Raw genomic sequence first — 25,258 nt, 5'->3', positions numbered from 1 at the left:
GTGGTAGCCAGGAGTTGGGGAAGGTGGGAAAAGATGAACTGATGAAGCAAAAAGGAGTTTTAAAACTCTGAACCTACTTTGGATAATACTACGATGATATATACATGTCCTTATACCTTTGTCTAAATTCACAGCAATTAAGACACCAAGACTGAACTCTAATATAAACTATGGACTTTGGGTGATTATGATATGTCAATTCAGGATCATCAGTGAGATCAACTGCACCACTCTGGTGAGGGAGACTGATGATTGCAGAGGCTGTGAACGTGTGGGGGCAGGTAGTACAGGGATAATCTTTGTGCCTTACTTTCAGTTTTGCTGTGAAGCTAAAACTACTCTAAAAGATAGTCTTTTAAAAATTTCTAAATAAAATTTTGGCAAATCTAATATATTAGAAGGATAATACATCATAAACAAGTGAGGTTGATCCCAAAACACAGGGTTGGTTTGACATCAGTTATTCACCACATTAACAAACTAAAAGAGAAGAACCATATGACCATCTCAGTAGATATAGGCATTTGATAAAAGACAACATTCATTCCTGATTAAAAAAAAAAAATTCCTCTTAGTAACTAAAGAATACAAGGGAAGGTCATCAGCATGATAAAGAGCATCTCTGATAAATCTACAACTAACATGCATCATGATGAAAAACCGAATGCTTTCCCTGTAAGATCAGGAACACAGGAATATCTCCTTTCACTATTTGAGCAGCATTGTACTGAAGCCAGTGCAGTTAGGCAAGAAAAGGAAATAAAAGCTATCTGGGTTGAAAGGAAGAAGTAAAACTGTCTTTATTCACAATCATGATCACATAATAGGGACGGGTAAAATCCAACCTGTGGGGAAGCTTCTTATTTTTACAAATAAAGTTTTATTGGAATGCAGCTGTGTTTTTTTAATATATATTTTATTGCACTTTAGGTTCTGGGGTATATGTGCAGAACATGCAGGATTGTTGCACAGGTACACATATGGCTATGTGGTCTGCTGTCTCCATCCCCCCGTCACCTATATCTGGCATTTCTCCCCAGGTTATCCCTCCCCAACCTCTCTACCCACACTGTCCCTCCCCTATTCCCCACCAAAAGACCCCAGAATGTGATGCTCCCCTCCCTGTGTCCATGTGTTCTCATTGTTCAACATCTGCCTATGACAACATGTGGTGTTTGATTTTCTGTTCTTGTGTCAGTTTGCTGAGAATGATGGTTTCCAGATTCATCCATGTCCCTACAAAGGACATGAACTCATTGTTTTTTTTATGGCTGTATAGTATTCCATGGTGTATATGTGCCACATTTTCCTTGTCCCGTCTATCACTGATGGACGTTTGGGTTGGTTCCAGGTCTTTGCTATCGTAAACAGTGCCGCAATGAACATACATGTGCATGTGTCTTTATAATAGAATGATTTATAATCCTTTGGATATATACCCAGTAATGGGATTGCTGGGTCAAATAGAATTTCTATTTCTAGGTCCTTGAGGAATCGCCACACTGTCTTCCCCAATCGTTGAACTAATTTACACTCCCACCAACAGTGTAAAAGTGTTCCTATTTCTCCACATCCTCTCCAGCATCTGTTGTCTCCAGATTTTTTAATGATTGTCATTCTAAGTAGCATGAGATGGTGTCTCAGTAGAATTCTTGGGTTTGAGTGCTGGGTCTGCTACTGGCCAGCTGTATCGGCTGAGGAGAGTCATGGGGCCTTTCTGTGCCTATTTTCTTTCTTTATAAAATACCTAATATGTTACCAACCTCACAGTGTTACCAACCTCACAGTGTTAAAAGGATTATATGAGTTTGACACATGGACAGTGCTTAGAATGATGCATAGTACCTACATAGTAAGCCCAGAAAAAGCTAACTAATATCATCATTAAAAAAAGGATTTCCCTTATATAAGAATGTGAGTAATATTTTCCAAATAGGTTTTAGTGCCTGTAAACACTGTTTTTATTGAAAAGGACAACAATGAGAAGAACCTGATATATATCTTTTTATCACATGATGCAGGTAACATGTTTTTTTCTTTTGGTTTTACTCTCAGAAAGCTGGACCTAAATTTAATTATTTGGGGTAGTAGTAAATTTATTTATCCCTTAATGTCAATGTTTCTGTTTATAATTTAATGTCTATTGTAGAAAATTACTGTGTTTTGCATTACCTGTAAAAAAAAAATTACCTGTGCACTTGATGAATAGCAGAAGTAATACAAATGCAGATATTTTGTATGATAAAACAATAGTATTAGATATTCTTTATATTTTACATCTTTGCTATTTTTCTAAAAGGAATTGTTTCTTTTTTCAGGGCTGAAAATAAAACATCTACTGAAAAGAACAAGGTATTGTAAAAAAAGTAAATGATCTAAAATATTATTTTTAAAAAATGTTCTAAAAGGTAAGGTGGAAAAAAAGAATATTTTGTTATAAAGCTGTTTGCTTAGAAAAAGTGATTAAAAAACAGCCGTTGATAACTGTACCTTCTAAGAACAATCTGTTTCTTTAAGAAGTACCTGAGAGAGATCCAAGATGGCTGACCACTAGCAGCTTGGGATTGTAGCTCCCAGTGAAAGTGCAGAGAAGAGAGGATGCCACACTTTCAGATGAATTTTTGTTGCTCACGGACCAGGAGATTCCCAGTGGAGGAGCCCCATGGGTCGCCAGCGCGACTCTTGTGGCCAGTGCCGTGGTTTTGCTGGCACCTCAGCGCAGAACTTCTTGGTGCAGAGTGAGCGGGACTGGGTCCCCTTTTGGCCAATTTCCGGGCAGAAAAGCACCATCAATCTTAACACCGCTGTTTTGGCCAGCGCAGTGGATTGCTCCCATTTCGGCGCTGGGAATCAGTAAGTTGGACGTCCACTCAGAAACCTAATTTGAAAGTCGGAAATCACAAAGATGACAGGTGGATAAATTTACAATGATGGGAAGAAATTAGCATAAAAAGGCTGAGAATACCCAAAATCAGAATGCCTCTCCCTCTACAGGGGATCACAGTTCCTCATCAGCAACGGAACAAGCCCTGATGGAGAATGAATGCATTCCATTAACAGAAGTAGGCTTCAGAAGGTGGATGATAAGAAACTTCTGTGAATTAAAAGAACTTGTTCTAACCCAATGCAAAGAAACTAAGAACTTTGAAAAAAGGTTTGACGAAATGCTAACAAGAATAGACAATTTGGAGAGGAATATAGCTGAATTAATGAAGCTGAAAAACACAACACAAGAACTTTGCGAAGTATGCACAAGTATTAACAGTCGAATTGATCAAGCAGAAGAAAGGATATCAGAGTTCGAAGACCAACTTAATGAAATAAAATGAGAAGTCAAGATTAGAGAAAAAAGGATAAAAAAGAATGAGCAAAGTCTCCAAGAAATATGGGACTATGTGAAAAGACCTAATCTACGTTTGATAGGTGTACCTGAATGTGACGAAGAGGATGAATCCAAGTTGGAAAATACTCTTCAGGAGATTATTCAGGAAAACTTTCCCAACCTAGTAAGACAGGACAATATTCAACTCCAGGTAATACAGAGAACACCACAAAGATATTCCTCAAGAAGACCAACCCCAAGGCACATAATCGTCAGATTCATTAGGGTTGAAATGAAGGAGAAAATACTAAGAGCAGCCAGAGAGAAAGGTCAGGTTACCCACAAAGGGAAGCCTATCAGACTTACAGCAGATCTCTCAGCAGAAACCCTACAAGCCAGAAAAGAGTGGGGGCCAGTATTCAACATCCTTAAAGAAAAGAACTTTCAACCCAGAATTTCATATGCAGCCAAACTGAGCTTCAAAAGCAAAGGAAAAATAAAATCTTTTGCAAACAAGCAAGTACTTAGAGATTTCACCATCACCAGGCCTGCTTTGCAGAAGCTTCTGAAAGAAGCACTATACATATAAAGGAGCAACCAGTATCAGCCTTTCCAAAAATATATCTAGCTAGCATCAAATGACAGTATTAAACTCATATATATTATTAACTGGATAAAAAGCCAAAACCCATCGGTACGCTGTATCCAGACCCATCTCACATGCAACGATACACAAAGACTCAAAACAAAGGGACAGAGGAAGATTTACCAACCAAATGGAGAGCAAACATAAATAAACTAATAAAAAGCAGGAGTTGACATAAGACAAGTTCATAATGACTTATAAAGAGACTTAGCCTCCCACACAATAATAGTGGGAGACTGTAACATCACATTGTCAATATTAGACTGATCAACGAGATAGAAAATTAACAAGGATATCCAGGACTTGAACTCAGACCTGGAACAAGTAAACTTAATAAACATTTATAGAACTCTCCACTTCAAATACACAAAATACACATTCTTATCAGTACCACATCATACCTATTCCAAAAGTGACTACATAATTGGAAGTAAATCACTCCTCAGTAATCGCTTAGCATTTCATAGGTTTAAATGAAATATTGGTTGGCTGCTTGTTTGTTATTTTCTTCCCTTATTCCTTCCTGTCTCCATTGTTAAGCACAATTATTGGCATAAAAGAGGTTTTCAATTCCCATTTTCAGACTGCATTCTAGCCTGGGCAATAAATTCTCTAATAATTCTCTCTCCCTCTTTCTCTTCCTTTTTCTTCCTCTTCTTCATTCTTTTTTTTTTCTCTTTCTTTCTTCCTTTTTTTTCCTAAAAAAAAAAAAAAAAAAAAAAGAAGTACCTGTGTTTTTGCTCGTACAAAAAAAACCATGGAGAAATACCAGTTCTGTACGTTTAGCATATGTTATAAATTTTTCTAGGACATTGTGAAACAGTATTATTTATCTTATAGGTCAAAAACCAAATACATTCTGGGGCTGACTTTGCTGACTCAATGCGACCATCTGAAACAGCCTCAGAATGCGAGTTGTCTCGCTCTACTTATGAGAATTTTTTGTTGCTGATTGAACAACTTAAAATGCAGTGCAAAGGTAGGATCATTGCATAAATGCAAGACCTTTTAATGTATCCTGCAGTAATGTGTGTATACATTGCTGAGAACTGATGCATGATAGTGAAGTTCATCTCAGAAATATGCTCAGTGTTAAAAAGAGAACGAATGTATACTGTACACAAAAGAGCTATGATAACTCCACTGTACTTTTCTCGGTGTGAATGGCACTCCCAGTCTTTTTGTTGGCTCCGTTTCTCTCCTATGCCTTCCCCCAATGTCAGGTTACCATTTTTTCCCACCTGGAATGCTGCAGGAATCTTAGGAATCCTAGAACTCTTTTCCCTAATACCCAACCTCCTAAAACCATGGTCTACTCTGCAATCATAATGATATGTTTTTAAAGATTCGGATCTGATCATGTTATTCCTTTGCTTATAACTCAGCTGCTACTACTCATTGCTGTAAGGTTAGAGATCTGAATCCTCTAGCTTTATCCTGCATCGTTTCTACCCTTGTCTTTCTCTGTGTCCCACCCAGTGTCTTAGATGATTGTTCCAGCAGTCGACAGTTTCAGTGAGGTATAACTGACACACTATAGACTGCACATATATAAAATGTACAATTGCATGGACATGTGAAACCATCACCATAATCAAGAGAGTTAACATGTTGATCATCCATAAAAGTCTTTTCCTGTCCCTTTTTATTCCTTTATTAAGAAACTATTGAATTGTTTCCCAAGGTATTTGAATTGATTTTCCATTCCAACCAGAGGTATATGACATTTCTTGTTGTTCTGTAGCATCTTAAGATCTTATTATTGCTGTTTTTTAAATTTTGAAATTTCAGCCATTATAATGGATATGTATTCATATCATTATGGTTTTAATGTGCATTACTCTAAGGACTAATAATGTTGAACATTCTGTATGGGCTTATTTGCTACCTGTATATCTTTTTTGGTGAACTGTCTTTTCCAATCGGGGTAGCTTATGAACATTTAAAATTGAGATTTGAGTCAATCAGCTTTTATACATACACCAAAGGTTGTCAGACCTTTTCATTTTGAAACTAACTTGTGGCAAAATCGTCTCTGTCACAGCCAATCAACTCTGCCATTGTAGTATGAGACCAGCCGTAAACAATGCATATGTTAAAAAGCACAGCTGCGACTATTCTTCAAGATGGCCAAATAGGAACAGCTCTGGAGTGCAGTTCCCAGCAAGAACGCAGAGGCTGCCACAGGGTCTGGAGTGGACCTCCAGCAGTCCTACAGCAGAGGGGCCTGTTAGAAGGAAAACTAAAAAAACAGAAAGAAATAACTTCATCATCAACAAAAACGATGTCCACTCAGAGACCCCCATCCGAAAGTCACCAACTACAAAGACCACAGGTAGATAAATCCACAAAGATGGGAAGAAACAAGTGCAAAAGGGATGAAAATACCCAAAATCAGAACTCCTCTCCTCCTCCAAGGGATCACAACTGCTCACCAGCAAGGGAACAAGGCTGGATGGAGAATGAGTTTGATGAATTGACAGAAACAGGCTTCAGAAAGTGGGTAATAACAAACTTCTTTGAGCTAAAAGAACATGTTCTAACCCAATGCAAAGAAACTAAGAACCTTGAAAAAATGTTAGATGAAATGCTAATGAGAATAAACAGCTTAGAGAACATAAATGACTTGATGGAGCTGAAAAACACAACACAAGAACTTCGTGAAGCATACACAAGTTTCAATAGCCCAATTGACCAAGCCGAAGAAAGGATATCAGAGATTGAAGATCAACTCAATGAAATAAAATGAGAAGGCAAGATTAGAGAAAAAAGAGTAAAAAGAAATGAACAAAGCCTCCAAGAAATATGGGATTATGTGAAAAGACCTAATCTACGTTTGATAGGTGTACCTGAATGTGACGGAGAGAGTGAATCCAAGCTGGTGAACACTCTTCAGGATATTATCCAGGAGAACTTCCCCAACCTAGCAAGGCAGGCCAACATTCAAGTCCAGGAAATACGGAGAACACCACAAAGATATTCCTCAAGAAGAGCAACCCCAAGGCACATAATCATCAGATTCACCAGGGATGAAATGAAGGAAAAAATGCTAAGGGCAGCCAGAGAGAAAGGTCGGGTTACCCACAAAGGGAAGCCCATCAGACTCACAGCAGATCTCTCAGCAGAAACTCTACAAGCCAGAAGAAAGTAGGGGCCAATAGTCAACATCCTTAAAGAAAAGAACTTTCAACCTAGAGTTTCATATCCAGCCAAACTAAGCTTCATAAGCGGCAGAGAAATAAAAATCCTTTATGAACAAGCAATTGCTCAGAGATTTCATCACCACCAGGCCTGCCTTACAAGAGCTCTTGAAAGAAGCACTAAACATAGAAAGGAACAACCAGTACCAGCTACTCCAAAAACGTACCAAATGGTAAAAAGCATTGGTGCAATGAAGTAACTGCATCAACTAATGGGCAAAACAGCCAGCTAGCATCAAAATGGCAGGAACAAATTCACACATAACGATATTAACCTTAAATGTAAATGGGCTAAAGGCCTCAGTCAAAAGATGCAGACTGGCAAATTGGATAAAAAGTCAAAAACCATTGGTGTGCTGTATCCAGGAAACCCATCTCATGTGCAAGGATACACATAGACTCAAAATAAAGGGATGGAGGAAGATTTACCAAGCAAATGGAGAGCAAAAAAAAAAAAAAAGAAAGCAGGAGTTGCAATCCTAGTCTCTAATAAAATAGACTTTAAACCAACAAAGATCAAAAGAGACAAAGAAGGGCATTACATAATGGTAAAAGGATCAATGCCACAAGAAGAGCTAATGATCCTAAATATATATACACCCAATACAGGAGCACCCAGATACATAAAGCAAATTCTTAACGGCCTACAAAGAGACTTAGACTCCCTACACAATAATAGTGGGAGACTTTAAAACTCCACTGTCAATATTAGACAGATCAACAAGACAGAAAATTAACAAGGATATCCAGGACTTGAACTCAGATCTGGACCAAGCAAATCCAACAGATATTTACAGAACTCTCTACCCCAAATCCATAGACTATACATTCTTCTCAGCACCACATCACACCTCTAAAACTGATCACTTAATTGGAAGTAAATCACTCCTCAGCAAATGCAAAAGAAGGGAAATCATAACAGTCTTTCAGACCACAGTGCAATCAAATTAGAACTCAGGATTAAGAAACTAACTCAGAACTGCACAACTTCATGGAAACCAAACAATCGGCTCTTGAATGTGGACTGGATAAACAATGAAATGAAGGCAGAAATAAAGATCTTCAAAACCAACAAGAATGAAGACACAACATACCAGAATCTCTGGGACACATTTAAAGCAGTATCTAGAGGAAAATTTATAGCAATAAATGCCCACATGAAAATCAAGGAAAGATCTAAAATTGACACCCTGTCATCAAAATTGAAAGAGCTAGAGGAGCAAGATCAAAAAACTCAAAAGCTACCAGAAGACAAGAAATAACTAAGATCAGAGCATAACTGAAAGAGATAGAGACACAAAAAACCCTTCAAAAAATTAATAAATCCAGGAGCTAGTTTTTTGAAAAGATCGACAAAATAGATGGACCACTAGCCAGATTAATAAAAAAAGAGAGAAGAATCAAATAGATGCAATAAAAAACAATAAAGGGGATATCACCACCAATTCCACAGAAATACAAATTACCATCAGAGATTACTAGAAACAACTCTGCACATAAACCAGTAAACCTAGAAGAAATGGATAAATTCCTGGACACTTGCACCCTCCCAGGCCTAAACCAGGAAGAAGTCAAAACCCTGAATAGATCAATAACAAGGTCTGAAGTTGAGGTAGCAATTAATAGCCTACTAACAAAAAAAAAGCCCAGGTCCAGATGGGTTCACAGCTGAATTCTACCAGACATACAAAGAGGAGCTGGTACCACTCCTTCTGAAATTATTCCAAACAATCCAAAAAGAGGGAATCCTTCCCAAATCATTTTATGAAACCAACATCATCCTGATACCAAAACCTGGCAGAGACTTAGCACGAAAAGAAAACTTCAGGCCAATATCCATGATGAACATAGAAGCAAAAATCTTCAATAAAATACTGGCAAACTGATTGTAACAGCACATCAGAAAGCTTATCCACCATGATCAAGTAGGCTTCATCCCGGGGATGCAAGTCTGGTTCAACATACTCAAATCTATAAACGTAATTCACCACATAAACAGAACCAAAGACAAAAACCACATGATCATCTCAATAGGTGCAGAGAAGGCCTTCAACAAAATTCAACAGTCCTTAATGTAAAAACTCTCAATAAACTAGGTATTGATGGAACATATCTCAAAATAATAAAAGCTATTTATGACAAACCCACAGCTGATATCATACTGAATGGGCAAAACTGGAAGCATTCTCTTTGAAATCTAGCACTAGACAAGGATGCCCTCTCTCACCACTCCTATTCAATAGAGTATTGGAAGTTCTAGCCAGAGCAGTCAGGCAAGAAAAAGAAATAAAGGATATTCAAATAGGAAAGGAGGAAGTCATATTGTCTCTATTTGCAGATGACGTGATTGTATATTTAGAAGACCCCATCGTCTCAGCCCAAAATCTCCTTACTGATAAGCTTCTTCGGCAAAGTCTCAGGATACAAAATCAATGTGCAGAAATCACAAGCATTCCTATACACCAATAACAGACAAACAGAGAGCCAAATCAAGAATGAACTGTCATTCACAATTGCTACAAAGAGAATCAAATACCTAGGAATACAACTAACAAAGAATGTAAAGGACCTCTTCAAGGAGCACTATGAACCGCTGCTCAAGGAAATAAGAGAGGACACAAACAGATGGAAAAACATTCCGTGCTTATGGTTAGGAAGAATCAATATTGTGAAAATGTCCATCCTGCCCAAAGTAATTTATAGATTCAATGCTATCCTCATCAAGCTACCTATGACAGCCTCTTCACAGAACTGGAGAAAAACCACCTTAAACTTCATATGGAACCAAAAGAGAGCCCGCAATAGCCAAGTCAATTCTAAGCAAAAAGAACAAAGCTTGAGGCATCATGCTACCTGACTTCAAACTATATACTACAAGGCTACAGTAATCAAAACAGCATGGTACTGGTACCAAAACAAAGATATAGACCAATGGAACAGAACAGAAGCCTTGGAGGCAATGCCACACATCTACAACCATCTGATCTTTGACAAACCTAACAAAAACAAGCAATGGGGAAATGATTCCCTGTTTAATAAACGGTGTTGGGAAAACTGGCTAGCCACGTGCAGAAAGCAGAAACTGGATCCTTTCCTGACACCTTACACTAAAATTAACTCCAGATGGATGATGAATCCACACTGTCATTCCATTTCTAACTATAACTATAAATAATAATTTCAGAATCTTGCAATTTTTTTCTAATAAAAAAACTTTATACAGAGGCAAGTTTGGAAACCTACTTTCAAAAAACTAAAAATCATTTTTAATGAAATTCATCAACAGGCATTCATTCATGTATTCACCCATGTATTCACACATTTAACAAATAAATACTAATTGAGCACACAATACACGCTGATGGCAATGCTGGTCCAGGGAAACATGGTGTATTGATACTTTAGAACTTTAGAATCCACTGTGGGTCAACTTGATTAATTTTTTTTTAAACTCTATATTCCAAAAGTAATAATCTGTTATAGACTGTCAACAATTAGCTTTTCTAAAGTACTTGAACAAAACCCTCCCCTTCTCCCCAGAATCTCAACAACTCTAAAGTTGATACGCCTGACATTTTAGAGTACCTTAGCAAATCATACCTATTCATCAAGGGATGTTTAAATTCTGTTCAGTATGGCCTAAGTGTTCGCATGTTTATTATTTCACAATTTAAAAAAATCTATATGTAACAGTTTAAATTTTAGTTCACATTTACATGATCAGTTAGACTAATGTTACATTTCTGAAGCAATGCTGAAGGAACAAACTCTGACCATAAAACTCTACATGAATAAACATTTTAAGGACAATTAGTTTGCTAAAAGCCTATAAAAGATAGTAAGTCGAGCTTTCAAACACTGAGACATGCAAAGAAAACTAAATCTCATAAACATGTTCTTCTTTCCTGATCATTACCAGCATCCTACAAACACACTCTAAAAGATTCTATTTTAAAATTAAAAAAAAAGAAAAATCCCTGAATTCCATATTCTTCTTCAAATATCACCCATTTCTCTACTGTCTTTCCCAAAGACATTCCCTCAAGGGGTATCTATGCTTATCCACGATAGTCAGGATTCCACAGCAATTATTTATTGAAACTGCTCCTTGTCAAAGTCACCAGCCCTTAGAATAATCGGTGTTTCAGCGTTGATATAGTTGAGTATCTTCTAGCTTTGGCAGTCTATACTATTCTATTTCCAGAAAAAGTAACCACTGCAAATGTTCCTTCTCAGAGAAATAAAGAACGTTTAAATTTTACCTCCTTTCATCCTCATCTATTTCACTTAAACCACTGTCATCATCTACTTGCAGCAGACCATGGGTTACTAAATTAGCCTTCTCAAACATTGGTGTAATCACATTATTTTGAGGTCCATTTTTTATTTTCATTTTTCTTTACTTCCTTCATATATAATGCAGAACCACAACTTTAAAAAAATCTGGCTGGGTGCAGTGGCTCACGCCTATAATCCCAGCACTTTGGGAGGTCAAGGAGAGCAGATCATGAGGTCAGGAGATTGAGACCATTCTAGCCATGGTGAAACCCTGTCTCCACTACAATACAAAATCATTAGCCAGGCATGGTGGCATGCACCTGTGGTCCCAGCTACTCAGGAGGCTGAGGCAGGGGAATCACTTGAATCCAGGAGATGGAGGCTGCAGTGAGCTGAGACTGGGCCACTGCACTCCAGCCTGGCAAAAGAGCAAGACTCTGTCTCAAAAAAAAAAAAAAAAAAAAAAACTATAAAAAGCCAATGTTTTATAATAAGTCTACTGATAAGAAATAAAAAACAATTTTGTAAAATTCCAACTCTTCCCTATCTCAATTCATTAATTTAAAAACACACTTCTGAATTACCAACATGTAAAGAAATATATATTTCCTGCCTCAAAAAACAAGTAATATACAATTATGATACAATGTGTGGTTTAAGAGTTGATATATGAAAAGTTATATTTTAACACAAGAAAGGCTTTACAGAAGAGGCAAAATAGGAGCTCACCAGGGAAAAATAGAGAAAATGACTCCACTTGGAGAACAGAATGAGAGCACAAAGATTAGTCCCATGAAGTCTAGGTGTTTCCTAGGAACTTGAAAGGAAGAGTGTAAAACACAAGGAAACTAAGAATGGAAGATGAATGCTACATCAGACAGCTGGAGCATACAGACAATGACTCTTAGACATGAAACTCGTAATTAGATCTGTTCTAAAACAGTTTAAACAAGGTTTTAAAAATAACAGGCACATATCACATTAAAGAAATCAGGAAAATGTCTTGGGAAGAAAAAAATCTTACTGTTAAAACTCCTGTAAAGTAGAGCAACACTTTTGCAATAGTAATAACCATTTATATTTGCTCCTGGCTCACGGAGAGGCCTGGGCCCCCGACCCTTCCGAGGTTTCCCCATCCGGGGTGCCGTGGAGCCCGTGGGCACCAGAAAGCCCGGGTCCCCGACAGGACAGCGCGCCCGCCTTCTTCGCCTGGCCGTTACCTGTTATTGTCCCTCTTGTCCACGCCAGGGCCTCCGGGCACCAGGACGCGCTCCACCCCGGGGACGTCGCCCCGCCAGGCAGCGCTGTGGAGCTCGTCGAGATCTTCCAGGTGGACGCGGTATCGAGGCGGGGCGAAGCCGTCCTCATCATGCTCATTTCCGTCGCCCGAGTTGTCGCGCCGCCAGCTGGTGAGGGAGCCCGAGGACCATTGGTCCTCCGGGATCCCGCCTCTAAATGTCTTCCTCATGGCGGAGACTGCCGCCTTCGGAGACCCCTCAGGCCCTCCCCTCCTCTCCCCGCCCCTCCCCGCTTTTCTCCACCCCAGGAGGCCAACAGTAGCGAGTTACTGCCTTGGCCACAACCTCCCAGGAGGAAAGCCCGAGGTTTCCAGTCAGTGAAAGGAGCACCACCAAGCCAAGTAAGAAATGTCAAGCCAAGCGACCACCGCCAAGCCTCACGGGTGACGCCCAGCCACGCGGGTAACGGCAAGTCAGCGCCTGTAACGTCACCGCACCCGCACACACAGGCCCCCGCCTCCCGGAGAAAACTCCTTGGCCTACAGGTGGCGCTGTAGCTCCGGCGCCGGCCTGGGCTGGCGGGTCCTTCGGGGTGGCGGCGTCCAGCCCGCCTGTCCTCAGGGAGCGCCGCCTCACAGCGCCGCCGCGCACCTGCTCCTCGGCTTGCTGAGTTCAGGCGTGCGGACCAGTTCCCGCCCCTGTGCCGCCATCGCTTGGCCGCCCCCGGGCTAGCCACCGCAGCGGACTTGCCCCAGAGTCATCGCTGCCAGGACACAAGCTGAGTCAGGCGGCTGGGTCAAAGCGAGCTGCCCGCCCCGCGGGAAGGGCCTGCCCGACGCCACTGCCCGCCCAGCTCCTACTCGGCTGGCGCCCAAGCCAGGGGACCAGTTCTGGGCATTCCGCTGCCTGGGGATGGGGCAGAGCAGCCGCTCCCCGCTCGGAGCCGCAGCCGCCGCGCGCATCTGCCCAGGGGCCGTGCGGCCGGCGACCCGGTTGGATCGGGGAATGCCAGGTGTCGCTGGGGTCGCTCGCCTCTAGTCCGTCCTGTCCCTGCAGCCCGCGAGCACTAGTGTCGGTCGGGCGCGGTGGCTCACACCTGTAATCCCAGCACTTTGGGAGGCCGAGGTGGGCGGACCACCTGAGCTCAGGAGTTCGGGACCAGCATGAGCAACACAGTGAAACCCCATCTCTACTAAAAGACAAATTACCAGGCATGGTGGCGTGCGCCTGTAATCCCAGCTACCGGGGAGGCTGAGGCAGGAGGATCGCTAGAACCCAGGAGGCAGAGATTGCAGTGAGCCGAGATGACGCCCCTGCACTCCAGCCTGGGCAACGAATTGAGACTCCTCTAACAAAAAAAGAAAGAAAGAAAAGAAAATGTAGTATATATACACCATGGAATACTACTCAGCCAGATAAAAATGACAACGTATGTCTTGTGCAGCAACTTAGATGGAGCTGGAGGCCATTATTCTAAACGAAGTAATTCAGGAATGGAACACCAAATACCGTATGTTCTCACTTATAAGTGAGAGCTAAGCTATGGGTACACAGAGGCATGCAGAGTGACATAATGAGCTACGTAGACTAGGAGTAGGAGGGTGAGAGGGGGTGAGTGATAAAATCCTACGTATTTGGTAGCACGTACACTACTTGGGTGACGGATGCACAAAAACCTCAGCCTTCATGACTATGCTATTCATCCGTTTAACCAAAACCACTTGAACCCCAAAAGCTATTGAAATGTTTTTATTTATTTTTTTTAATATTTCAGGGAGAGAGATGTGGACTCGTGTGTTACAGAAAGGCTCTCGCCAGAGAAACTGAGGGAGCTGCTCTCTTAGTCTAGGTCCAATCGGGAGAGAGAAGCCACACAGTAACTTGAAGTTTTCATAGAAAGAATGATTAACGATAGCAGGGATCTGGAGTAATGCGGGATTGGCTACTGATGACTGAAGACAACTCTAACGAATACAAGAATAGCAGAAATAAGAAGCAGCCTCCACCCCTAAGGCTGAGATGGAGCACCCAAGGAAGAGCTGCCCACCCCCACCCCCAGGACTATCATCCAGCCCTGGATGGCCTTAGGTCAGTGGATGGAAAAGTTGCTGTGGTGCCACACCAGTGGAACGCACTGGAAATCCACCCTCTGTTCACTGGGAGGTGTCTCACCGGAGTTCCTCTGCTGCAAGACCACCTGGGCACTGTCGTGGCGACCAGCAGACGGGAAGGGGTTGTTGGCAGGAGAAGCAGCTAGCCTCTGGGGTGCTGCCGTCTGTCATGCCCTGCAGGAGACGGGCGCTGGAGAGGCTGTGCCCTGAAAGAACTTGGTGCTGGCAGAGGTGCCCACACTGCAGGAATCAGACCCCCAGATGCAGCATGTGCTACAACAGCCAAGTGAGCATTAAGAGGTTGCCAAGCAAGCACCGGAGAACCAGAAGGGAAAACTCTTTCCCTCCTGCAGTGGCTCTCTGGCACCCTCTACTGGCAAAGCTTAACATGGTACCAGCTGACAAAGGAAACATACTGACGGGCCCAGATCCATTTTGACGGTCCAGACAGTGAAGAGGAAATTTGATGCGGAGATCCACTCAGCTGGTCCTCAAGGAAAGAATAAAGCTAAACAAAAAGTCATCCCCAATCCATGAAGACAATGCCAACAACCCAACAGAAAGAAGATAAAAAAGGTAAAATCCTTTCCATTATATTCACGATTGTACTTCCAGTCCGTAGGTGGATTGCATCTGGACCCCATCGTCCATGTTCCCTGGAATTTTCCTCATATTTCTTACTAATGATAAGTTCTTATAAAACCTAGCAATTGGCATTTTAGAACAAGGCCATAAAGACTTCCTTGTTGGTCTCGTATTTAATTTTTTAATGTCATGTCTTGTAGGAGGATCCATAAAATTCATTTGACCCAATAACATGAGCAAGTGTTCTACCATCTGCCTTATAAAGCATCCGTGCCTTTCCTAGCACAGCCTCACTTGCCTGTGTGTAATCACTCATTTGTATGTTTTCATTTGGAGCTGTGTATCAGCTTGTTTCTATTAGTTCTTTGATACGAGCTGTTTTGTGTTATTATTTCACTTGACGAAGTCGACTCATCAACTCATTCTTTAGCTTATCTCCTGTAGCGACTGGATGAGTTTGGCTTTAACCTCATCGGTGACAGGGACACTTCCCATCCATGGGTGTTAGCACTGGCTCTTTCCAGCAGCTACGTTTTGTTTCTGGGTTGCTGGTAGATTTCCACAGTCTCACGTCATTTGTATTGGTTTGGAGAAAGAGGCTCTAGCTGTGTTTTCATCATTTTTTTTCTTAAACGATTGTTAGATGCCACGAAGTAGGTGGTAATGCTTCAACTGTACGCGTGTTGTCAGGCCCAAGGGCCTCTTCCATCCTCGGCAAGGGGAGTGGCAACCTTCTCTCCTTTCACGCAACACGTGTTTTCATTTTTAACTTAGTTTTTAGTTCTTTCAGTATCTGATTTTTTTTCTTTTCACCAAATTTCTTGTTTTTTTGCATGATGCTCATCTTTCCTCCCAGGGTTTTTTTGTTTGTTTGTTTGTTTGTTTGTTGCGATGGAGTCTTGCTCTGTCGCCCAGGCTGGAGTGGCACAATTTCAGCTCACTGTAACCTCTGACTCCCTGGTTCAAGCTAATCTCCTGCCTCAGCCCCCTGAGTAGCTGGGACTACAGGTTCATGCCACCACACCCAACTAATTTTTGTGTTATTAGTAGAGATGGGGGTTTCACCATATTGGCCAGGCTGGTCTTGAACTCCTGACCTCATGATCTGCCCACCTCGGCCTCCCAGAGTGCTGGGATTACAGGCGTGAGCCACCGTGCCCGGCCCTACTCCCAGGGTTTCTTATTACAGGATGTCTGTGTCATTCACACAGCCATAATGCATTATTATGAATTATTATTCCCAGAGAACGTCATGTTTGTGTACATTTCTCTATACTGTTCTCTCCAGTGATTCCCTTTCATTTTCCTGCAAGATCCTATGTCTCGCTGGGAAGATGCTCTTCCAGATTTGTGATAAGGATAATAAAAATTCCACTACAAAGGGGAAGGTTGTCTCTCAAACCCCTAGCACCTCTGTAGGGTCCCCTGTCTCACTGGGCTTGAGATTACCCTCATAGGAGATAGGATTATACAGAGACTGCAAACTGGATCCGTGATTCCCAAACTGATAGGAACACTGCAGCAGAATCCCCATATGCTTACTTAAAATGCAGATTCCTAGGCCACACGCAGACCAATTAACCTCTGCAGTCATGCCTGCTATCTGCATTTCGACAATATCTCCAGGTAATTCCTATGCACCTGAAAGCCGAACTGCTAGAAAAGAAGGCCTCTGCAGGTGGGAGCAGTCTCTGTTCCGCACTGCAGGGGGATGGTGTGAAGTTGAGGATGACCATCTATAGCTACTCCAACAGGTATCATCTCTGCCTGAAGAAATGGAGATCTAATGTCTCCTTCCCAGGATCCTTGCCCTAAGGTGTCAAAACAATGTCTCAGGCTTCCTTTCTGGAACTTACCTCTGGTTTTCATAAGCAGGGAGTGCCATAAGCACCAGGTTTGCTATTCCATGGCTGAGGGTCTGGGTGGACCCAAGAAATCCCCATTTCAAATTCAGAGGGCCACTGGGGTCACTGGAACCAGCCATAGAGCCCCACCAGGCTTGCAGAGTAGCACCATTTCACCAGAACCAGCTGTAAAATCAATACCCCACCCCATTTCCTCAGGACACAGAGGAGGAGGGCAGGCTCCATGGAGGAGGGAGGACATTGGGCCTTTGTGATGGTGAATTTGACACGTCCCCTTGACTGGGCTAAGGGATACCTGGATAGCTAGCAAAACATTTCTGGGTATGTCTGTGAGGGGCTTCTGGAAGAGATTATCACTTGAACCCATGGATGGAGTAAAGAAAACCCATCCCTGCCACTGTGGTTGGGCATTGTCCAATCTGATGAGGCCTGACACACAAAAAAAGTAGATAATGGACAAATTAGCTCTCTCCGCTCGAGCTGTGTGGACACACCTTCTCCTGCCCTCAGGGATAAGTGACCCTGTTCTCAGGCTTGCAGACTCAGACGGATACTTACGACATCCAACCCACCAGTGCTCAAGCCTCGAGCTGGACTAGAGCTACAGCCAAGCCAGCCTTCCCACAAGCTGCTCCTACTCAATGTCCGAGTATGACAGGGATAGTAATTTAAGGCTCTTTCTCGTGATATGTGGGACTCCTCAGGTGACAGCTTTGGCCAGAGGACTCCCCAGTGGCCTTCCTCAACTTTTTTTTTTTTTTTTTTGAGATGGAGTCTTGCTCTGTTGCTGAGGCTGGAGTGCAATGGCACTATCTCGGCTCCCTGCAACCTCAGCCCACCTGGGTTCAAGCTATTCTCCTGCCTCAGCCTCCAGAGTAGCTGGGATCACAGGAGCCTGCTACCACACCCGGCTAATTTTTTGTATTTTTAGTAGAGATGGGGTTTCACCGTGTTAGCCAGGACGGTCTCGATCCCCTGACCTTGTGATACACACGCCACAGCCTCCCAAACTGCTGGTATTACAGGCATGAGCCACCGTGCCCAGCTACTTCCTATCTTTTTTAAGCGAAAATGCCTTTATTGTGGTACTTATGTATTTCTCAATCATTTAACGTGTAACATTGTTAACATTAGGTACCGCTCCTTTTACTTTTGTATGTCACTGACAAAGTTTTTGAGTGTTATGTCCCTTACCCCGCTTTTCCCCCTAAGCCCTGTGGTTGCGCCATGTCACGTGATGTATGCTTAGGAACGAGCAGTGGTGTCATAACAGAACTCACTACGGTGAGCTTTCAATGTCAGGGGCTCATATTGTTATTATCGTCATTATCGAACCTCTGGTGCTTGTATAACACTTGCCATTTCTCAAAGCTCTTTCCCGATAATAAATTCATTTTTCTCCTCGTGCTTGGTAGGTGGATTATTGTTCCAATTATACAAAAAAGAAAATGCAAATCATAGGGAGTTAACAAATTTGCCCAAGACCACAAAAGTCACGGCAGATTCTCATTTATTTATTTAGTTAGTTATTTAGTTATTTATTTATTTGAGATGGAGTCTCGCTCTGCCACCCAGGCAGGAGTGCAATGGCACGATTCCAGCTCACTGCAACCTCCACCTCCCAGGTTCAAGTGATTCCGTGTTCAAGCGCGCCACCATGCCCAGCTAATTTTTGTATTTTTAGTACAGACAGGGATTTACCATGTTGGCCAGGCTGGTCTCAAACTCCTGACCTCAAGTGGTCCGTCCACGTCGGCCTCTCAAAGTGCTGGGTGACAGGTGTGACCCAGCAGATTCTTAAAGACCTGTTCCTTGCCTTCAGATTTCTTCAGGAAAAATATGCAGAGATTATTTCAAGCTGCACAGCCAAGCCGTGTAAAGCAAAGCGTATGTAGAAACAGGGCGATTCAGGAGTGAGAGGAGGACAGGAAGAGAGAGCATGCAGCTGCGAAAGAAAGCTGGAAGGAGCGAATTGGGAATCTGAGAAGTGAGCAGAGGGAGAGTGTTGCAGGATGGAGACAATCAGTGAACAGCAGGGCTCGCAAACTCAGCCATGCCAGAGGGCAACAGGCAACAGGAATGAGTGAAATGTTCCGGTGTGAACAGGGAATGGTGGAGATGGGGACGTGCAAGGGCCCACTCAGCAGGGAAAGACGCCGATGAACTCAGCAACTCCTGCCTGAGGAGGAGATTCAGCTTCTGATTTCTTAAAAGAAGCAGAATTCAAGGTTTATGTAAAATTTCTAGGGTTTGATTTTTGAGACCCCAGCTCTGTGTTGCCCAGGCTGGAGTGCAGTGGCATGATCTCGGCTCACTGCAACCTCCACCTTCAGGGTTCAACAGAGTCTCCTGCCTCAGCCTTCTGAGCAGCGGGGATTACAGGCAACCACCACCACACCCAGCTAAATTTTGTAGTTTTAGTAGAGACAAAAATTACTTGAAAGCCTGGATCACTTGAAAGCCTGACCTCAAGTGATCCACCCGCCTCAGCCTCCCACAGTGCTGAGATGACAGGTGGGAGCCCGGCGCTCGGCCTTTTTGTTACGGCTGTTGTTTTGAAACATAGTCTCACTCTGTCGCCCAGGCTGGAGTGCACTGGTGCAATCACAGATCACCGCAGCCTCGACTTCCCAGGCTCAAGCGATCCTCCAGTCTCAGCCTCCCGAGTAGCTGGGAACACAAGTGCACGCCACCTGCCCAGCTAATTTTTTTGGATTTTTTTGTTTTTTGTTTTTGCAGGGGAAGGCGGGGTACACATGTGGCCTCGCTATGTTGCCCAGGCTGGCCTCAAACCCTTAGGCTCAAGAGATCCTCCTGCCTCAGCCTCCCAAACTGTTAGGATTATGGGTGGGAGCCACCATGCCCAGCCACTTTTGTAATTACTGTCAGTATTTTAAACATCAACAACTTAAATGTTCAAAAGCACATTCCAGGCCAAAGTAACACACCAATAGGCCAGAGAATACGCAACTGCCAGCGAACTGAAAAGTGCTGCCCGGGCCCAGGACCCCATGCAAAGAAGTTTCAACACTGATGGACACAAAATATGTTATTTATTGTCAATTTCTGCAAAGACACATTTAAGCAACAAAATATACATTTGTCAACCTTTCAGAATTTGTTTTGTACATTAACAAATACAATGTGCTACCATAGCAATAAATTAAATGTACATTATTTACATGACATAGGCAGTTGGGGTCTAGGAATCACCCGCTCACTAAGAGGAAAGAAAGGAAAGTCATCGTCCTGTGGAGCATCTCTTCCAAGCCACCGTCCTTAGGTTCTACCACGCAGAGGAATCTGCACGCTTACACGTCAGCGCGCCCCGAGCTGCAGCGTCCAAGGGGAGTACTCACGACAAGGAGGAGCCGCACACATGCTAAGGGGCGGGAAGGGAGATTTGCGAGTCCAAGCAGAAACATCACAAAATCAAAGACGACGGCAATTCAATTCCAGTCTTCCAGCCAAACGCCCCCCTCTCCAGGGCCAGTAAGGCACAGGACAGAGCCGCGGCCCCACAGCCTCTCATTCGGCAGGGCTCTGCTGCCCTTGGCCCTGGTGGGGCTGGTCTTCCTCCCAAAGTGGCACATGGCCCAGATGAAGGGAGGGAGACGTGGGATCGGGGCGGACGGGGGGGTGGTAAAACAGAGCTTGGTAAAAGAATACCCCAGCCAGCCCCGCCAGGCCACAGGATCAGCCTGGGCAAACTTTACTGGCCTTCCCTTGCCTTGATGACGGGTAGCTGGAGGCTGGGGGGAGCCGAGGGGTCCTGAGTGTGGCTGGCCAGCCTGGTCCCTGCTGGTCGCCTGTAGCCATGAGATCTACTCGAACCCCCGACTGCTCAAAACAAAGCTGTTTCTACTGACTTAGAAACCAATGAGAAAGGTAGTGTTTGCACTGGCACCTTCAAGGGTCCGGGAGGAAAGTGAGACAGGCGCTTGCCCAGGTTTTTATTGACCACCTTTGTGGAGAAATAACGAGTTTTCTTGGACCACTTTTCCTCCTAATTCAGGAAAAGGGAGGCTGGGGCTGGTGGGCAGCATCTTCTCCCTGGCCTCCACCCCCATTACACACTGGAGCTGAAGAACCAATCCCACCGAGGAACGTCACCCAATCGCCTTTCCTCCTCGCTTCCTTCCATCCAAAGCCTGAGGGTCCTCACTGAAAAATCCAAGACTATCCCTCCTGATGAAAACAAGCAGAAACTGAGGCCTCACCCGCATCCTTGACTGATCAGCTCCACGCCAGGGCCAAACCACCAGCTAACTGTCTTCCCCAAAACCCAGGGCCCCAGGAAACGCAGCCACATATTCAACCAGGCACGTAGGTCGTGCAGAGGAAGGGATCCTGGGTTGAGGGTTCTAATTCCAGCTTTGCCACCAGCCAGCTGGGTGACCTCAAGCATGTCATTCCCCTCACTTGGGCTAAGATGTCATCTGGATGGTGACATTGCTGGCTGAGGTACTAAAAGGAGCGAGAGACTGGGGTGCTGAGATAATGCTGACAAAGCTGAACCACTGACTATTTTTCAAGAAACATTTTTACATTCATTATCACAGACAGAAACTCCCATTAAGACCTTCTATCTCTAGCTTTTCTGCACCTGTTTTTAAGCATCAGCTGAGCTGGAGGCATATGGCTGGCCCGCAGTGCCTGGAAAGCAGTTTCTTCAATGGGTCAGGCAGTTCCCAGAGCCAGAGACATGTCCCGGACAATACCCCCTCGTGGACATGACAGTGGAAATCCCTCAAATACCATCCTGAGCACCATCTAAATGAGCCTCGTCGCAAGGGCCAATGAGGTCTGAGCAAATCTTCGAGCCCCAAGACTGGGCGCAGCATAAAAGACATTTTTGATCAGAGCAGATGTAGGGGAGCATGCGGGAAGCAGACCCCCAGGAACCCGAGCTGCCTGCCCCATGGGCCAGAGGAGGGAGGGGAGACTGGGCCATCCCCGTTCTCCCCCTCCCTCTCAGCACCGGCAGCCCAGGTGGACTGGAGGTGTACACTCTGGAAGCCACAGGATGGAGCTTCTAGAGACAGTGACGCAGGACCAGAGGGAAGGGGCCTTTGGGGTCCTGCTCAGAACACTCCAAAAGCAAACCAGGGGTAGAGGCTCCATCTCAGGTCTGTGCTTCTCTGGGGCCACCCAGCCATCCTGCCTACCAGCTCAGGCAGGGACAAAGCCCTCCCAGGAGGCAGCAGGCAGCAAGGGCCAGCCAGTGCAGTGGGAACAGGCAGGTATGGGACTGACAAACGGGACAGTGTGGTGACAGCCTGGAAACCCCAGAGGATCCCAGACTGCAATGCGACACGGCCCATCCACCAGGCAGCTGTGATACCAGCCACCCAGAGAGGCCAGCGGGAACCTGCATTTGCTTCTCAAGAAATACAGTTTGACCTTTCAAGTTCCTTCAGAAACCCAGCCAACAAAACACAAAACGCGGCCAGAACGCATAGGCCTCGCTCTAGCACTGGCTGCCGCTGCGGTGACTTTTAATAAAAGCTAAACAGATACTGTGCTGACCTTCTAACTAGAATAAATTTTACTAGACTAGTACTTTAGGCAAGCACATTCCCCAGACTGTGGGGGAGAGCTCCTCTCCAGCCTGCAGACAGGATTCAATCATTCCCACACACGTGGGGGAGTGAGGAGCAAAATGTTGCTCAAGTGGAAAAAGCTAAGGGGGAATTTTCACAATATCAGTAAGAAACGGAAATGGAAACGAAACGAAAGGAAAGGAAGAGAGAGCAGTGTTTATATCTTGGGCACAGGTCCAGGCCCTGTGGGAATAAAGCATTTGGTTGGAAATCCTTGTCATCAGCTCATAGAGCAGGAGCCAGCCAGCGTCCCTCCACGACCCGTCTGCACTGAAAGCCGCTCTTCAGGCTTGCCTTACCTGGAGGATGCCCACCTTAACCCCAACCCAGGCCCACCAGCAGAGAAGTCCAGGGCCTGCAGGCTCGGAAGGAAGAAGCCGGGGGGATGTCCTGGGGGTGAGCTGGCTGCCCCAGCAAGGGAGCTCTGCTGAGCATGTGGGTCATGGGGTCTGAACCACATCCAGATGGGGCCCAGGTTGCAGGAACCTTTCAGATGTGACAGCTGCCTCAGACCCCAGCCGGAGAGGGGAACAGGATTGGGGGTTGAGCCCCAGATGCAGTTGCTGAAGGTCACAGTATCTGGAAAAGGCCCCAAGGCCATGTTGGGCCCCCCAAGACTCCAGGGGCATAAGCGGCTGAGGGACACTGGGCCCCTTCCCCCTACATGGACCCGACCAGAACCCGCAAGCCTTCCCCACCTCACTCTCCCCTCGTGTAAGTGGGAAGGGGAAATGACTGGTCTTCCTGGAACGTCCCCTGCCAGCAGAGACCTGGCCCCGGCCTGGCCCTCAAGCAACACAGCAGCCTCCCAGCACAGCTCCTTTGCTCTCCCTCAATTCCTTCTCCCTCCTGGCCTCCCGCCCCTTTGTGAAAGAAGTAGATGCTCAAGGGGAAGAGACGGCCTCAGGGCTTCCCCCACTGTAGCCATAATCAGGGGCCTGTGAGAAGCTGGGCAGGACACCAAGTGCCCGCCACCGTCCGGGAAGCGTGCGGCGTGGCCCTGGCCCATGCAGCTGTCTCTGAGCTTGAACCGGCTGAAGACCCGCTCACGGTACCCTGGCAGCCTGGGAGGCAGCCCCAGGCCTACATCAGCAGATGAGAAAGACGCTCAGCACAGAAGCAAAGATGGACATTTTGGAGATCCAGAGATACAGGGGCAATAGCGCCGACTTTTATCAGGAGGGCCTCAAGGGCGCTCCGAGTCTTGGCTCCTGGGAGCATGATGCCACCACCACCAAGAGCGTTCCTGGTGGTAATGCCCGCCCCGTCTGGGAAGGCACTGCCCTGTGGCCAAGGCCCTCGCCGGGCTTGGCAGATCAGCTCCCAGTCACTGCCGAGCTCCCCCCATGCACCCCCCCGCCCAACTCTTCCTCTCCAGGCTGAACAGATGACAAAGGACCCGGACATCACACTGGGAGGTCAGGAAGGAGGAACCTGAGGAAGGAGGCCTCGTCCAGAGACAGGATGTACTTGGAGGGCATGTCGGTGGCGGCGCAGGCAGGGTTGTGGCCAGCTGGGACACCTGGACCAACGGCTGGTCTGTGGGCAGGTGGCTGGTGGGGCGGCGGGCCTAGGGCTCTCGGGGTCGTGTTCGGCACTCCCGAACTGCTGGAATAGGAGCCTTCTCCAGACAGAATGGAGCTTCCCTGAGGGGACAAGGAGAGGGAGATGATGAGCCAACATTCCATACAGGAAGGAAGGGACAGTGCAGACGTCGGGAGGAAGGAGTGGGGAACGCGCCTGTCTGTGGCTGCAGCTCAGTGGAGACCTTAGGACCAGGAGGGTCCTGATATCAGGGGGCCCCACCTTTCGCGGTCAAGAAGCCGCACGTCACCACGGCTTTGGCGGGCAGTGGCATCTGAAGTGCATGATGGAGCCAGAGGGAAGGTCCACATGCCCATTTTTCTTCTGCTTTTCATAAATCAGTTTGAACATAAAGTGGGTTCGGCCATGCCCCTCCCCTCAGCTCCAGCGCTGACTCCTACCCCTGGAGCCCCACGTGGAGAGAGGGCTGGGGCTCAGATGGGCCTCTGGGGACTTCCCCAGCAGGCATCCAGGCCGTGATGGTAGCGAGCTGGACCCATGGCCGCTCTGCTGAAACCACATGCCCCCTCAAAGCAGGCAGGAGCAGAGGCCTCCTGGGGTGGCTCCTCACAGTGCTGACTGCCAGGGGCATCTCCTGGCGAGGAGGAGAGCACACCCAGCCCAGGGCCTCTGCCAAAGACACAAGAAGGAGACAGCTGCCTGAGGGCAGGGATGCCAGGGAGCACTCCCAGGAACTCCTCCCTCCAGGGGCAGAAGCGGGTGTGGCTACTCCCCTTCTGCCTGTAGAAACCAGACTCCATCAGTGGAAGGGAGACCTAGCTAGTACGTCTGCTCCAGCGTTACTGGGAACCCCCTTCCCATCTCC

General features: G+C 45.4%; 2 protein-coding genes and 1 non-coding gene across 4 annotated transcripts in view; all 3 read right to left on the bottom strand.

Moving 5' to 3' along the window:
* LOC135275676 (putative coiled-coil domain-containing protein 144B) overlaps positions 1-13,394 on the bottom strand; it is a 64,628-nt gene extending 51,234 nt beyond the window's left edge. The window contains exons 1-2 of the mRNA XM_064378000.1: positions 13,336-13,394; positions 12,667-12,981 (exon numbers count right to left, since the gene is read on the bottom strand). Of these exons, the coding sequence (XP_064234070.1) occupies positions 12,667-12,981; positions 13,336-13,394 (374 nt within the window). The remainder of the gene's footprint in view (positions 1-12,666; positions 12,982-13,335) is intronic.
* Positions 13,395-16,007: 2,613 nt separating this feature from the next.
* LOC135275788 (U6atac minor spliceosomal RNA) lies at positions 16,008-16,133 on the bottom strand. The gene has a single exon (XR_010343371.1). It is a non-coding gene; the product is annotated as a U6atac minor spliceosomal RNA (small nuclear RNA).
* A 4,146-nt stretch (positions 16,134-20,279) lies between these two features.
* The window catches only part of RAP1GAP2 (RAP1 GTPase activating protein 2), a 257,076-nt gene continuing 252,097 nt past the window's right edge, over positions 20,280-25,258 (bottom strand). For both annotated transcript variants that reach the window (XR_010343282.1, XM_064378124.1), the window contains exon 25: positions 20,280-24,494. The gene's annotated coding sequence lies outside the window, so the exon portion shown is untranslated. The remainder of the gene's footprint in view (positions 24,495-25,258) is intronic.

The sequence above is a fragment of the Aotus nancymaae genome, unplaced genomic scaffold, assembly GCF_030222135.1.
Source record: "Aotus nancymaae isolate 86718 unplaced genomic scaffold, 86718_ANA_hifiasm-v0.15.2.pri h1tg000018l, whole genome shotgun sequence".
Lineage (NCBI taxonomy): Eukaryota > Metazoa > Chordata > Mammalia > Primates > Aotidae > Aotus > Aotus nancymaae.
This window is presented reverse-complemented; position numbering and strand designations above follow the sequence as displayed.